Source organism: Falco biarmicus, chromosome 3 (assembly GCF_023638135.1).
Source record: "Falco biarmicus isolate bFalBia1 chromosome 3, bFalBia1.pri, whole genome shotgun sequence".
Taxonomy (NCBI): domain Eukaryota; kingdom Metazoa; phylum Chordata; class Aves; order Falconiformes; family Falconidae; genus Falco; species Falco biarmicus.
Window position 1 is genome coordinate 102530902 of NC_079290.1, and position 16741 is coordinate 102547642.

General features: G+C 42.1%; 1 protein-coding gene across 3 annotated transcripts in view; it reads left to right on the top strand.

The window, feature by feature from the left end:
- ATP9B (ATPase phospholipid transporting 9B (putative)) overlaps positions 1–16741 on the top strand; it is a 167936-nt gene that overhangs the window by 83543 nt on the left and 67652 nt on the right. For all 3 annotated transcript variants that reach the window (XM_056330216.1, XM_056330218.1, XM_056330217.1), the window contains 2 exons: positions 1601–1676; positions 8624–8700. In XM_056330216.1, coding sequence (XP_056186191.1) covers positions 1601–1676; positions 8624–8700 — 153 coding nt within the window. The remainder of the gene's footprint in view (positions 1–1600; positions 1677–8623; positions 8701–16741) is intronic.

A 16741-nucleotide genomic window follows, 5' to 3' on the forward strand; every position in this document is an offset into this window, starting at 1 on the left:
CAAATTATACTTTTTTGAGCTAGATCAGAGGACTCTTCTTGTGTTTAATTTCTCAATGTTCAAGACTTCATCTCTTAATAGTACTACCAATAACTTTGAATATCGCTATAGCTGCTGATCCTGTTTTACCTTCAGAGATACATTTTCAGTTCTCTAGAACTGAACATTCCTTGGCCTGTCGATATGGAGTACTTCCACTGTTATGTAGCATATCGGGCGTTCACTTCTGCTCGTTAGTACTCCCCCAGTTCTGAGAACTCCTACATGATAGCATGTTGCTCCATTAGAGTGGGCTTGCGGTTGCTGTTGTCTCAAACTTCATCTATTTTAATTGTTAGGTGTATGGCAAATAATTCTTGGAAGAATTCATTCCTTAGATAAGAATCAAAAAATATTTCTTCTTTTTCTTAATGAAAGATAAATCTTACAGAACATCGATGATCTTGACAGAATTTTTACTTCCTGTATGAGTCTTGGTTCATAACTTGTGGTTTGCTTCTTACAACTAATTCCATGTCCTCCTCCTGTTCCCCTCTGATTTTTGACAGAACACCTCTATGCCTTTTAAACAATGGCTTTGCTTCACTTAGCAAGGAACTATAGCTCTTACTCTCTATGTAGGGATCTTTTGAGGTACACACAGAAACGCATCTGTTTAGTTTGAGGTTTCTCTTTTTTGGGAAGAGAGCTTCCTAAGCATCTCACCCTGTGCTTGGTGGTGGTTTCCAAATAGAGATGAAAAATGGACATAGGTTTTGATTATTGACATTATGTAGATTTTGGTGTGTGTTTTGGTAAATCAGTGGTCCCTCCTTTCCTGCAAAATGTTCAGCACAGTCTGTAGTTCAAGCAAATACACTTGATTATCCTACCTTCTAAAGTTTTCTTTGGTTGTAAACAGCACATTTCACAGCTGCTAATGAGTAACAAATCTGTACATGCTCCAAACTGATTATGAGAGATTAAGTCTGTTTACAATCTGTGGGCTGTTATTGCTTGGGAGGAGAAGAGGGGAGGGGAAAAAAGGAAAGTTTAAAATAATCACAGAAGCAATTTCCTGTTGAAGTGTTTTTCCATGGGATATGTATTTTGTAAGTATGTGGTAAGACAATGCAAGTGTGCATTTCTTTTTAAAAGTCTGAGTATTTTTCTCTGAAGTTGATACATGTCGCTTGGATTGCAAAATGATGGTGACCATGACTTACTGTATGAGTTACAGATTATTTAAATTGTCATAGAGAACAGGCTATTAATTTTTAGGGGTTAGTGTTCATCACTCACTTTAACTGTTTGGTATAGCAAACTGTTCTGCAGTTTGATATATTCTTTTCCTCAGATATGTTCCTTTTAAAACATTATTGACTGTAGTTCTTTGAGTATCTTTGGGTTTAAGTAATATGAACATCAGTCAGTATTTCACTTTTGGGAAGTTATTTTTGTGTATGTGTACAGACAAAGTACGTGCAATGAATACTATCTTGCAGTAATTGAAACAAGGATGCAGAAATCCTGTAAAAGTTACTCGAACGGCTTGGCATTGTTCTTAACTAGGACTACTTGTGATGTTGATTTACTTATTTGCTGTTCATATTTTTAACAGGAAGACAGTGATCCAGCAGTTCATGAAAGCCTAAGCATAGAAAATACATTATGGGCAAGCACTGTTGTTGCTTCAGGTAAGTGTTGCAATAACAAAGCTGATAATGTAGCTAAAAACATCTGTGGAAGCGTATCTTTATTTTTACAACATGAAATACTAATGGCTTTTAAAAATGTTTTTGTCTTTCATGATTTTAATCTCTTGCTCCTCTGTTGTGTGCTTTCCCATTGGTTTCATCATGCTACTCATAATGTTTTCATATCTTTTTAATCCTCCTTAATAGTTGTGGGGTTTTTTTACTTAATTTTGCTGTTTCAGTAGTGCTGTCCCTTGTACCCCACTAAAGTCACCGAACCTTTTTGTTTTAATTAAAACTTCAGGTTGTAAAGCACTCCATTCAGCTCACAGTGGGTACAGTCCTGAAAAGCAAGGGTGGGTGTGCATGTTAGGAGTTTTGCTTTTATGTTTACTCCATGCTGCGGGTGAGGTTTGCACAAAATCTTAATCAGAAAGTACAGATTTGTTTTACGGTTATGTAATTTTAAGATAATGGTTTCTAAATATTAGTAATGTTTTGTATGTGTCTCAGATACTGTAAGGAGGTCATGTTATCTAAATGCTGTATTCAGGCTTTAGGCCATCGTAGCTTTTCTTTTTTAGGAGCAGAAAATTGTCTTCTTCTGGTTTTGCCCTGTGTAAGAAAACTCAAACGGAGTGTGGCAAGAAGGGCTGTGGCAAGTCTGCACAGAAGCAGAGAGGAATGGTTTCTGAGAATGAGCCTAGGGCTTAGGATAGGGGATAGAACAACTGGAAGCATGAGCCATGAGGAGGAGGGGTATGGAGGTGGCAGGAAGGATGTAAAAAAGGGTCTGCACCTAACCTGTAGGTTGGTCCCTGCTGTAAAGGCTTCTGGCACCAGTCGGGGGGCTGCTGGAGGGCTGGGGGAGAGGGCTGGGGCGGCGTAGGTGGCAGAGGGCTCTGTGAGCCAGCACTCCTTTGCAGAGGCTGACCGCAGTCGTGCTCTTTGGTGCTCAGTGTTGTTTGGGTTGGTTGCACTGGGAAAACACTTGCTCTCAAACTGTTCCATCAAACAGGCAATGGCTAAAATTGTCCCCAGTTTTTTAACGCAAGTAGCCAAGATCTAGAACTGTGTGTAAAAAGATGCTGCTCATGGATTACAAAATTCAGTGCTGTGTACATTTCAGTTTGCTTTTCCACAGATTTATATATGGGGGGAAACTACACTCAGATACACGTTCGCAAAGTCAGTAATTCTGGATCAATAATTTTGACTTTTAATTGAAAACCGTTTATGTTTTCATTTCCCAGGGTACATGATGTGATTTTGTGTAGAAGTGTGGCTAATGTCTGAAGCCTCTCAATCTGCCATCTAAAGTTGGCACTTATGTTAATGGAAATGGTGCTTCTCAAAATTTATGCCTTAGTGTATGTTGGGGTTTTTTGAGGGGTCTTGTGAAGGCTTAATTGTTTATGAAGGACTTAAGTTATGTTGTTAATGATGGCAGCAGAAGAACACAGGAGAGGATAATTCTGTTGTTGGAGCATGGTTTTGAATAGTGGAATAGGACTCTAAGGGGAGACTGGACAACTCGATACAAAATAAAAATACTGGATGGCTCTTCAAGACTGCAGCCCCTTCTGAAGGGAAAAATGACGTGATCAAGTACTTTAAATGGTGTCATGGTGTGCATACAGAAGCTGGTTGAATTAAGATAGCAGAGAGGAATAATTTCCTTCGGTAACTGATTTGTGACATTAATCTTAATCTAAACTTTGGGGTATCATTCATTCCACTTACGTCATCTCATGTATTAACTGCAATTTAGTACTGTGCTAATGTGCTCCTCACACGCAAGTACTGCACTTACCACGCATATACGATTTCTATTTGGATATTGCCTTGTTCCATATGGCATTGTAAATCCAGATCTTATGAATTGCTCAGCACCTCTGTGGAGGTTATTTCACCATTTGACAGGATTAGGCCTTTGATGAAGAGCAGGAGTTATTGCCTTCAGTCCTTTGCTTATCTAATAAGGAATGTATAAGGTCTTAGAGGGGCACTGTGCATATAGTCATGGAGGAGGCCATAAGGCAAAACAATTAAGAGGTGGTTAAGATGTTCTAGATTTGATTGACAACTGATATTTGACTGTTTTCATCTGACTTCCCAGTTGAATGTACATAGTTTATCTTAGCATCAAGTATCCTACCTTATTAAATTTGAATTTTTATAGTGTGATTTTTTTAAAATTAGACTTCATAATTAAATTTCCAGGATTTGTGACAACTGAAAATCTTGTTGATAAGACACTTCTCCCTGGCTAACTGCATTATAGACACCCAGAAACTGCCTTGCTCAAAGCCTGCCAGGGCAGGGTGTCAGCGGTAGATGCTGCAGGCCCTCTGGCATCCCTGGCCTGGCACGGCCTGGCACACGCTGTTGCCGCCTGTGCGGGTCAGTGGGAGATGCTGCCCACACCCCGGCTCTGCAGGCAGGTACCACTCGGGTTCCAGGAGAGCGAAGCACGTGGCAGTCTGAGTGCTGTTCTGCTCTGCAGGTGGCTGCCTCACCTCAGCCATGCTCGTGTCTGCGTGCATTCCCCTTACTGTCTCGATGCACAGTGCTCTTACGTGCAGGCATTTTTCACCCCAAAGTATATGATGTCTGTGTGCAAGCCCCATCTTTTGTTACTTTGCCACTTCAATTCAAGAAGGTAGGTTTGTAGCCTGTGCCTGGATGGTGTGGGGTAGAGTTCTGCCCTGCAGCGCTGCCTGTACATCTCCATTTCCTTTCAGACTCTCGGTGTGGCAGCCCTTAAGCCATCCTACCCTGGAAGGCGACTTCCTCCAGTGCACTCCAAGCAGCGTGGACAGTATGTGTTATTCAGGCAAGCAAATGTGTGGTCTGTTGCTCCTGGGACGATGCTATGCCTTGGCGACGCCTCGGGGGTTGATACAGAGCATTCTGGGTCAACCCCACTGTTGCCTTGGCCTGTTACTGACTGATGCTGTCAGTCTCAGGGGTGGAAACAGGGAGCCACATCACAGATGTCCACGAAAGGAATATGTAGCCAAGTTGCAGATACAAAGCCTCACTTAATTTTAAAAAAGGACAGTTGTTGGGTGAAGGGTTCTCCTTCCCATTTTCCTCCTTCCAGCAGTTAAATAGATACTGAATTTCCTGGTATTCCCTTTGACATATTGCACAAACCACATTGCACCAGCTGGGAGAGACACATGCTGTTGCTATTTGTCAAGGTGATACAGAGGTTCAAGGTCAGGTTGGAAAAGTGTTCAGGGAATTATGTGGGGAACACCTTCAGAAAACTCGAGCTCTGGTTGCTGATGTCCTGGCAGTTCTAGAGGAGAGAGACCACAAATCAATCACCTTGCAGATCAGTAACAGTCAATGTAAGTGAATGAAGGTTTCAAGGAATCTTAGCAGCTACCTGTTGAATGCAGGTAACCAAACCTCATGAAAATATTAGAACACTACGATAATGGATTCTACAGCAAAAATAAAAAAAAAGGATGTATTGCAAGTGCAGTACAAGTAACAAGAAAAATATTTGTTATAATTTAGAACTATTTTTCTTTTCTTTTTGTATTTTGGGAACTAATAAATTGGTTCAACAAAATCATGTAGCATCAGACAACTTAAGAATAAACTATTCCATAGCTTTTTTTATATCAACAGATAAAGTTTGGGAGAGTGAGATTCCTCAAATTTATACATTTGGGAGGTGTTTACTATCCTTGGTTTCAGTACATCTCCTTACCCCTTAGAATAACCATAAGCTAAATGGAAAAGAAAAAACCTACCATTTTGTCACACCTAATATATATGTGCAGATGTTCTAGTCTCAGTATTGATAGTTTGGGTAGCTGCTGCTGCCAGATGTGAAGTGTTTTCTGCCACTTGCTGGACAGCCCTGACAGCCCTGGGGACTGTGCACGATGTCTATCCTGACCACAGAAAGTGCAAAGACTAATTTGCCGGGATCACGCTGGAAGCCTCTGCTGGAGTGGAAATCAAAAGCCCCTCAAGTCCAAAGCGTGCGGCCGTCCTTTTGTTACTCTTTAATAAGTGAGATAGCAAAAAATATTCTGAGTTTTTTCACTTAGAGGCAACATCCCAGTGAGTTTCGGATACGTAGCGGTGAGGTATGGAGTCTGTGCACCATTCTTAGTATCTGTGTTATTTCTGTGGAGTTAGTAGTAGAGCCTGAAGGGGGAAGGAAGGTGTGGTTAGTGAAACCCTGAAAAAATGCTATCGCTGACGGAACAGTTTTAAGTACGAAAAAATAATTTAAACCACCAAGTATCTGAAAACCTCTTAATTTATTTTTTTTGGTTTATATTTTATTTTTATTTCATAAATAAAATAAAAAAATAGTTTATCTTTAATTAAATTTCTTCTCTTCCTGATCGTTTGTGTTTGTGACATCACTGATTTGCTTTCAGAAAGGGAGAGGAAAACGTCAGCCGTTGCATTTTAAAAAGCCTCAGAAGGTCCCCTACAGTATGGGTGTATCTGTCTGCTCCCCATTTACTGTAATCATCAGTGTGGTTCAAACTCTAAACAAGATAATGCAGTTTTGAGACCCCTGCTGAGATATCTATTAAGAGGACATTTGTATTAATGGAATTTTCATTTCGGCAGGTGTCAGTCTTGAAAAGTCACTTTAGATAAAATCAGGACAATTTGTATAACTGCACAGCTGTAAAAGGCACTGTTTTGTGCCAAGTCCTACATGTGATTTTAATTAATTAGAGCGCTCTGTTTTTACATAGCTTACATCGTGCGTGGGAGATACTACAAATTAATATGATCACAGCCCGGATTCAGAGTATGCCAGATTGTGTGTGTTAACTCTGCACAGGTCCTCTTGTAGCTCTTTTCCAGCTCACATGTTTATTCTGGTGGTATCTCCTGTAACTTCTCTCTCCTTTGTTAACCACTTTGCCCTTGCTTATCAGTGGTTGCCCAGTTTACACAGGAGCCAGTTTTCAGAGAGGCCCATACATAAAAATACTTGAGTCGTTGCTTTTAACAAGCCTGAGGTCGCCGTCTGGCCATGCTTCCCAGAGCCCCCACGTTGGATTCGGTTCTGGCTACTGTGACCACAGTGACGTTCATTGCAAGTATGCGTCGTGTGCGTCTTTCTTCCCAGCTGGCATCAAGCTTAGATTTGCTGAGGGTAACGAGAGGTAATGGTGGGTAAAACCCCCTCCAGAGCACCAGAACTGTCCCTGCTGCAACAGCTGTGGGACAGCACTGCAGTTGGGCTCGGAGTGTTCTGCATTGATGGAACTCAGGTCTGAGGAGCCCTCGAATCAGCAGTGATGCTTTGCTGGTAACTAGCAGCCCCAGAAGTTTAAAATCAAAGATCTATGCCTCAGCAAAAGAAGCAGCTCAGATCTAGGCAAAACTATGATCAAAATGCAGTAGTCGGAATGGACGTTACCTGACTTTCACCTCTGAAGCCAGCTTTTCAGGGAGCAAAATACAAGACAGCTTGTTTTCCTGAGCTGCGACAGCCAGGCAGGCGATGCCAAGTGGAGAGGTGCCAGCTGGAAGGGAGAAGTCCAGGTCTGCCCGAGCTGACCCGACCCGTGGGGCTGCTGAGGCTGGGGGTGCAGGAGGGGGTTCCTGCAGGGCATCGGCCAGTGCGTTCTGGCCGCTGGGTAGGGCTCGACTCAGAGCATCGCTCCAAAGTGAAGGGCCCCAAAGGGATGTAGGCATCAGCTGGACACCAGCAGAGAGCGGTCAGACGTGATGGATCAATGACTGTTCTTTTATGAAAGTCAGGAGGAATTTTGGGGTGTGTTGGGGGTGTGTTACTAATACCCTAATCTGCACATTGCACTGCAGTGAAACAGCAGAGGCTGGCTTTGGGAAAAATGTTATGTCAAGGGAAGTCTTCAGAAAAAGCTTTCGTATGGAGAGGAAAATAATACAAAAACTAATTTTTAATTGTCCAGATGTAATGTAGAATCACTTTTTCGTGTGTGGATGCAAAGTTTTCACTTGCATTCTCATTTTGGACTAAATGAAACTTCTTTTCTGTAATGCCAACATCGCTAACTGCCATCCTCTTTTTTTCTTTGTGTGCGCCTTCCGTTTCTCATGACCTGTTTAGACCTCACGGGTGGTGGTGGCAGATCTTGCACATGGTCCTGATTGCCAGTGACTTAATGTCAGACAAATGTGTAATACTTCTACAGTTTTACAATTTTCTGAGCAGGGTGTTCCGGACAAGTTATGTTAATTATTTCTTTATAGTGTTAAGACAACATAAAATACCACATTATCAGCTGTGCTGCCATAAAGCCATTTCAGGTCACTTGAAAAAGTAATAGAAATAAGGGTTTTGTCCTGTGCTAGAAAATACAATAGTGTCTTATTAATAAAAACTTGAATTTAAATTTAATATAAAAAATTTAGTGATGCTGAAGCCCAGTTTTCCCATACTATTCAGTAAAAATTGACTGAAAGATAATTGGAACTGGCAAATCATTTTTATAAGTTAATGAACAGGATAATATTTTTGTATGGGATTCTATCAGAGTAGTTAATTGGGTGAACTAGTTTTTACATCATTATAAATGACTGGCAATTTGTATGGTGCATTCAGCACCATTGTACTCGTTTTGTATTCCTCAAAGTTATCCACACTCCGTGTAAACTTCTTAAAACAGTTGGAGACAATTTTATGTCCAAATGTAAGTTCTTAACCAGTTACATTGAAAGTATTGTTTTCTTAAAAAGGAGTAAAGCATGTTGTCATGTTTATGGATATTAATTAAAGAAGTTGTAATGAACCTTCATAGTCAATTCTGAAAAACAACACTGATACTATGTATGTTACGTAAATGGGCTTTTTAATACAATGGATGTGTTTGAGGGACTGTAAATTACTGCAAGTTTTAATTCAGACAAATCTTGTCTGAACTACTTGAGACATCTGTTTTACTTTTTGTTTGTTTGCTTTTCAGGAACTGTAATTGGTGTTGTCATTTACACAGGCAAGGAGACTCGAAGTGTAATGAACACGTCCAATCCAAAGAATAAGGTAAGTTAGCCTCATTGGGGCATTTCCTACTTGGTTCTCATGAAAATAGCTGTACCTAAACCCAAAAATCTTGCTCTGTTGTGTGTGTTGAACTGGCTTGACCTTTGGTATGAGAAGTGAATTGTGCCTTAGTCTCTTTTTGGAAGTAAAATTATTCTTCCTTTAGCTTGGAGTGTTACAGGTACTAATGGAAATACTTGTCTTCAAAGTATAAACGTGCATCTTCAGACTGTCGTGCTTCTGTCTCACAGCTAAATATCCATTCCCACTTCACTTCTCTCTGATTATTTTACTGTAAAGTGTTTGGCCAAAGCTACACAGTAGTTGTAAGGGATGTCTATGACAGACTACTGAAATTTACTCGGGCTCCCAGAGAAGCAGAGCAAGGTAACTGAGGTGCACTCAGTACCCAGAATGCTCTTCCAGGGATTTTTGTAAGCGATGAAAACATTCTCAAGAGATTTGTCTGTTGAAAAGATACCAGAAGTTTGAGTGCTTCCCTTTGTACAAGGTTCTTTCAGTTCAAAACAAAGCAAATAGCTCTTCATTTCGTCGGTAATGTTTCTAATGTGAGTTGGGGAGGGCCTTCAATTATCAAGAAATGAAACTTCAGTTGTAGGCTGTATCTTACAACCTAGACCTGTGTTTAGTAGGAAGATAATTATATTAAGAAAGGAAAAAAATCTTGCAAGAGGTTTAGAAAACAGTCAATTGTGACAGGTTGCCATTTTCACGCCATTCATAATAAGTTGCTCTGAGTAGGATCATCAGGAATGAAATGATAATACAAATTGCTTGAAGCAGTTACTGCAGTCCCCTGAGTGTATTGATTTGTGTTTCTAATAAAGAGATGCTTTTAAATGTCTCATTGACAGAGACAGGTGATGTGTACCATTATGTGGATTAAAGATGGCCTTTTATTATTTTAATCTTTGTAACATACTTTTTTAAAATAAGAGTAAAATGTAACCAGAATGTTCATGGTGCGTGATTATTTTCTGTTCCATCTGATACAAAGATGAGCCCTTTACAAACAGAATCTTTCTCGTAAGAATTCTGAACAGCTTCTGACTAATAAATAATTCTCATAGGTGTTTAGAATGAAATTATTTAATATATTAGATTGATAGAGTAATATGCGTAAATGTAACACACTATCCAAATTCAACAGATTCTGGGGGTGTATTGGATAAGGGCTTCTTAAATTATTTTTTTATTTATGAGTATTTCACACAGAAACTATGATAAAGGGTGAAAACATTTGTGGCTAATATTTCCTTCATGTCTTCAAAATTACTATTATTAGTTTCTCCAAATTTTCATCAGCAAAAGATTAAGTAGCAGATAAAACTACAAAAAATAGATCCAGCAGTGTGTTGACAAGCTGCAGCATGGTTTCTACTCTTATGGCAATACGTGTACCACCTTTGCTTGCATGAGTGTTACAGCTGCTAACAATTAAATGTGTTGTTCTTTGAGACAAGCTGGGAACCTAAATAAACTTAATCGTTTTCATGAAGCACTAAGAAGCAAAATATTACATGTATACATGCACATGCATAAACTAACAGCCACATCCAAATAATACTATCTGGCATATATTGCACTGTCAGTATATGAACACTATCACAAACTGTCAGGGTCGGAAGGGACCTTTAGAGACCATCTGGTCTAAGGCTCTGCTGGAGCAGGGTCACCTCGAGCAGGTTGCTTGGAGTCGCGTCCAGACAGGTTTGAATGTCTCCAGAGGAGCCTCTGCAGCCTCTCTGGCCAGCCTGTCCTAGTGATGGAGCACTGGGCTCCAGGGAAAGAAGTTCTTCCTCCTCTTCAGGTGGAACTTCTTGTGTTGCAGTTTGTACCCATTGCCCCTTGTCCTGTCACTGGGCACCACTGGAAAGAGCCCGGCCCCGTCCTCCTGACACCTCAGGTATTTGTAGGCATTGATGGGATCCCCTCTCAGCCTCCTCTTCTCCAGGCTGAACAGCCCCAGCTCCCTCAGCCCTTCCCCCTCAGGAAGATGCTCCAGCCCCTCATCACCTTCACAGCCTCAGCTGGACCCTCCCCAGTAGCTCCCTGTCTCCTGAACCGGGGCACCCAGCACTGGACCCAGCACTCCAGATGTGCCTCACCAGGGCAGAGCAGAGGGGCAGCATCCCCTCCCTCGACCTGCTGGCCACGCTTCTCCTCACGTCCCCCAGGGTCCCACTGGCCCCCTGGCCACCAGGTCACGCTGCTGGCCCAGGGGCAACGTGCTGCCCCCCGCAGCACTGCCAGGCCCTTCCCCGCAGAGCTGCCCCCCAGCAGGCCAGCCCAGCCCGTGCTGGTGCGTGGGGCTGTCCCTGCCCAGGGGCAGGACCCGACACCGACCGTGGTTGGACTCCATGGGGCTCCTCTGCCGACCCCCCAGCCTGCTGGGCCACCAGCCGCTCCTCGGTTCGGTACCACCAGCAAACGTGCCAGGGGCCGGTCTGCACCTCAGCCTCATCGCCAGTAAGCTGCACGGGCTGGACCAGCACGGACCCTGGGGAACGCCACCAGCCACGGGCCTCCGGCCAGGCTCTGCGCCGCTGATCGCAGCCCTCTGAGCTCCACCGTTCAGCCAGCTGTCAAACCACCTCACTGTCCGCTCATCTGACCCGCCCTTCCTGAGCTTACTGGGGAGGGTGTTGTGGGAGACAATGCCAAAAGCCTTGCTGAGGTCAAGGTAGACAACAACCCCCACCGCTCTCCCCTCGCCTACCCAGCCAGTCATTCCATCACAGAAGGCTGTCAGGTTGGCCAGGCATGATTTCCTCTTGGTGAATCCATGTTGACTGTTCCTGATGATCTTCTTATCCTCCACGTGCTTTGAGATGACCTCCAGGATTAGCTATTCCATCACTATCTAAAATAATTAGCTCAGGAGCAATTCAGGGGAGGTTTAGACTGGACATGAAGAAGCATTTCTTTACCAAGAGGGTGCTCAAACCCTGGAACAAGGTTTTTGGAGAGGTGATCGATGCACTGTGCCGGTCAGTGTTTGAGGTGTTTGGACAGTGCTCTTAATAACATGCTTTAACTATTGGTCAGGTGGTTGGACTAGATGATCATTGTATGTATTTTCCAACTGAAATAGTCTATTCTAATTAGAAATCATGCTTTTAAATAGCATGTTATCTGGCACTAATAAAACCAGGTAATGTTTGTGGAAGTAAACTGTACTCATTCATTGTCCAAAGGCCTTTCAAGGAGTCATTGACCCATTAAGATGTTCAGTGTTCTGAATATGTATATTCATTTGTTCCATGGAGGTGCTTAGTTCTTTGTACCATAGTTAGCTGATGGGTATCTACTAAATATAAAAAATAAGGCTTAATATATTATATGTAAAGTTACCAGCTTTAAATGCCTCTGCCTTGGTAGTTGCTGTATAGAATATTTCTAAAATTTAAAAATTAATCTTACACTGAGCAGGTGAAGACTTTCTCTAGAGCCTATTTTCTACATCAAGTGCATCAACGCTGTGTCAGCTGTCACATTATTCTGTAAATGTGTAAATGAGTCCTGTGTGTACCAATTGCCCAACAATAATATTGGCATGAGATTTTTCTCTCTGTGGACTGAACATCCTTGTTTAAAGCAGTAGCTAACAAGTAACATGACCATAAGGGTGGGTTTGGAAACTGAAAGCAGAAAAACACTTAAGGCTGTTACAGATGAGTAAGTGACAAAATGCGGTACTGCAGCATGAAAAGTGGTTGTCAATGTTTTTTAACATGTAGTTTTAACTCCACCTGTTGTGGAGTTAGCTTCTCGCTGGCTGTGCATCTCCAGCCGCGGGGTGAGGTTGGTTTGCGTCCGTCCCGTAGGGCCTGCAGGTGGTAGGTACTCTGGGTAGCTGGCCTTGCGACAGGTGGACAGGCACTACTTGGGTTGTTCCTGCTCAGTGTACTTGGCAGGGGGGATCTTCCCGTGTTTTCTCAAGCTTGACAATAAGGGTTACCTGTTGGATAGGGTTTGTAGCATTGGAGCCCAAAGGAGGGCAAAGGGAGACTGAAACTGTCCTTGAAATTAGAAGATACGTTATAGTTGAGGGATGAAAGATTTGAACATTTAATAAAAAATAAATCTGCACCTAACTGTTCTGGAAACAGAATTGAAATTAAATTAATTGTGATATTGCTGCAAACTGGAGAGGAGGTAAGCCTGCCCTTCTTCTGTTTTAGGGAAGAACTGTGCCAAGTACTATTTGGAACTGGTTTTAAGCAGCACGCTGTCTCTCTTGCTCTTTAAAAACAATAATAATATTCTAGAGATTATCCTGTAAAATATGTTGATGTGCTGTGTTGGGAGTATGGTTCAGCGATGCTTGTGTCTTCAGGCCTTGGGAGAAGGCAAACACTGAGATGTGTCCTTTTCAATTTATGTTGCCAGACTGAAACTCCTGTGTCCAGAAATAAGCCAGAAATACACAGGCTTGACTTTTTTATCATTCCTCTCTTCACTGAAATACAGGTAGATGCTTCAGTTGTATTTCTTGCTGGAGTATAACGTTACTGCTGTACTTCGTGCTATAAACTGGGCCTTTCCAATGGCAAATGTTTAGGTTTTCTGCTTTTTTGACTAAACCAGTATTAAAATTCAGAGACGCAGACCTGCTCTACAAACACTGAGCAGGAGACTAAAACTGAAGTAAGTTTGAGCAAACTTACACATGGAGAAGCTGTGAAATATATGCAACTGCTCACGCATGTGGTTTATCTGTGTGTTAAACTTAGAAGGATTTATTGTGTTTGCTGAAGTATTTAGTCATTCAAGCAACAATTTCTTAACTTAAAGTCAACACTTGGTTGTTTTATTACAATTATAAAAATTGTTTCATTGCCTAAGGATGCAGACACGGTCTGAAAAACACAAAGATAGAAGAGAATTTTCTTAATGGATCAATTCAATATGTTTTTAATTCCGAACAATATAAAGAAAAAATATTTCTGAAAAGGTTTAATTTCAGTCTAAAATGATGTATGGTCTTTGCTTTAGATAAATGTAGAAATGGGAACATCAACGTTATTATAGTGTAATGACTGTCTGTATTTTACCTCATTGGCAGTCACATCAGCCTACTCAGGAATGCAGTTCCAGCCTTAAAAAAAAAACCAGATTGAATTGTGCTCCTCACAATGCTGTAATCAGTAATCAATCCTATTTGGATAGATATTCTTAAACCTTGGCTTTCTGGATGAAGTTGGACTTGTCAATGCTAAAGGTCATTTATAGGTGTTAATTAACCAAGAGGGAAATTAACAAACTAAGGTTATTTATTTATTTTGCCTGGCATTTTGCAGTATTCTCATTCTTGCCTAGTTAAAGTGCGTAATAGGGGGTTTTTGTCATCTGAATTTAGAATTCTCTTGCAGTTCTGGTCTTCATAGAAAGCAAGATTGTTAGCACAGCTCTTCTGCAAATGTCACCCATTTCTATCAGTGGCAACAGATTTTGGGGGTAAAGTGAAAAAACCACAATGTGCTTGGAGGGAGACAGAAATAAATTCAAGGCAGTGTATTTTGTGTGCTAAGATTGAGACATTAAAATTACTTGGACCATGCAGTATATATAGATATACACTTAGAATGTACATAATGCATCAAAATGAGTATGAATTATCTGAAATAGAACTTCTGAGAAATCACTAGCCTCTGTGGAGGAGCTGTGGCATGTAATCTGCCTAGTGTGCTTCAGATTAGGACAGAAATAGTTTTTATGTTGCTAATCCTTACAATCAGCATTGAAAACACTTGGGGTTTTTTTGTCTTATATTATTGAATTCTACATCTGCCATTACATTTTAACATCAGAAGTAAAACTTCATAGTAACCATGCAGTGTTCATCGAAATAGTAATGCTGGTTTTTCCCTAATCCTTAACTAGTCTGAAGTCAGATACGACATGTCTTGTGGTTGGTGATTTGCTGATTTTGTAAATGTTGGTTGGTTGGTTGTTTCTAAACTAAAATCTAAGAACTGGTATTTTTGTGTGTGTGTGTGTTGCCCATGGTTATTTGAAAATGACCTCACTGGTGAGCCTTGAAGTAACGAAAAAATATTTATATTCTGGTAAACTGAGATACCTCCCTCTCTCCTCCCATAAAACTTCTCTTCCTGGTGTTTTGTGACCAAACTCCTCTGCGTTTAAAAGGCTTCTCTATGCTTGTCCTTCTCTCTCACCCACTCTATGAGAAGAATTTTTGAAAAATATTTCCTAAAAAGGGACACCCCCACATCCACTTCTTTATTTGGAGTGAAATAGAGTGGCTGGAGCACATCCACGTGTTCCCAGGAACTCGTATTATGTCCCCGTTTACCCGTGCAGCACAGCATCCTCAGTACCCCAAATACACGCTTCTCCTGCACTGACAGGCTCTTTCGAACATCCTTAAATCTGGTTGCCACCATCTTGTAGTTCATTAGTAAGCCATGCGTAGCTGTGCCACCTCCAGGGGTGGCATGCCCCAGTCGGACGTGCCTTTCTGTTCCCGAGTACCTGTGCTAACGTTAGCAGCTGCTGCACTGTGCCGCCGGCCGCCTCCACAGGAGTGGCATCCCATCGTGAGCCTGCATGCGGCCCAGGGCGAGGGAAGGACATGCTCCGTGAGACGCCCCGGTCACACAAACAAGAATCTGCTGTTACCCAGAGCTTCAGAAAGGCAGTGGATGTGTCCTGCTGCTGCGCTGTTATGAGAGGGGCCAGTAACTTCACTTGCATGTTTTTCTTATTAAATTGATAATTTGATGTTTATAATATATTTCAGAAGAATAGCTTTCTATGGCTCTGTGGCCTGTAGGGCCTCAGATAAAAGCAGGACCTTGAAAACTGTTATGTAGCTCTTAATGACAAATTTCATGGATTCAAAGAAGAAAAGGGTTTATAGCACTTTTTATTGGAGTATGGTCTGCTGTGCATAATCCTCCCAAAAACTCCTCTTTGTGTGGAATGAAATTGAGAAAGCTGTCACCTACAGGTAGTAAGTAGTCCCCAAACTTAGTTTGTCCCCTGTACCCAGAGCTCCTGTCCCAGGAAGTGCTTAACCACCAGCTCCCCTTGAAGTACGCAGATCCCTCCTGGTGGGTAGGAGAATTGTTGGGATGAGGCCAGGAAGAAATACAAGTGATGTGGTATTGGTGCTTTTCTCTCCATGTGCTCTCATCTCTGAGCGAGGGAAGGAAAGCAGCAAAAGATGGAAAATAGAGTAGCATCTCCCAAGGACCAGAATGTCTCCAGCAGTTCGAACAGTCGTAGGTAAAGGAAGTGGACACAAGCAGTCTTTCCCAAAAAGTTGGGAAAGAAAGGGCTAAACAGCAGAGGAGCTGCCCTTGTTCTTCCAAAACTGGGATCAGAATATAGGAACACTGATGCTTGGGAATGGCCAGCTGTGTTTTGGCAAACCAAAAGCAAAATTTGTGTCCTCTCTGAGACAGAAAGAATATCCACCTACTGTCGTTACCAGGAACTCCGTTCACTGAAATAGCAAAAGTGTGGAAGTAGTGATTTCAACCCTCAGATGACTAGTATGGAAAAAGGATAGTTCCACATAAAGGAACTGAGGTTTTCAGTTTTCTTTCATATATAGAAAACTGGAAGAATACTAGATTTATACCAGTGTATTAGAACACTGAGAAAACAGTAAGACTGAAAGTATTGATTGACTTCTTTGCATATGCAGACTGCTGCCTCCAGTGCCGCTCATCACTTGCGGGACTTCACTTCCTCGCCTGTGTTGCTCCTCACTGCTTGGTCACCGTTCGGAGTTAACCGTGCCATTGGCAAAGCGTGACTGCTGGGAGGCGGAGAGGGTGGGGGCAAGGGGCACTGCGCCTGCTAGGCCTTGAAGCGTCCTCAAGCTGCACCGCCTTCGCCCCACTCTGCGCTCTGCGGGGCTCCACGTGAGCTGTGCTGGGGCCACCGCGGTGCTGGGGCCGTGGAAGCAGGCTGTTACCTGCTTGCCTGCGTTAGGGTTACGCTCCGTGTAGCCGGAGCTTGTTAATAAGAACAATGTACCATGTTT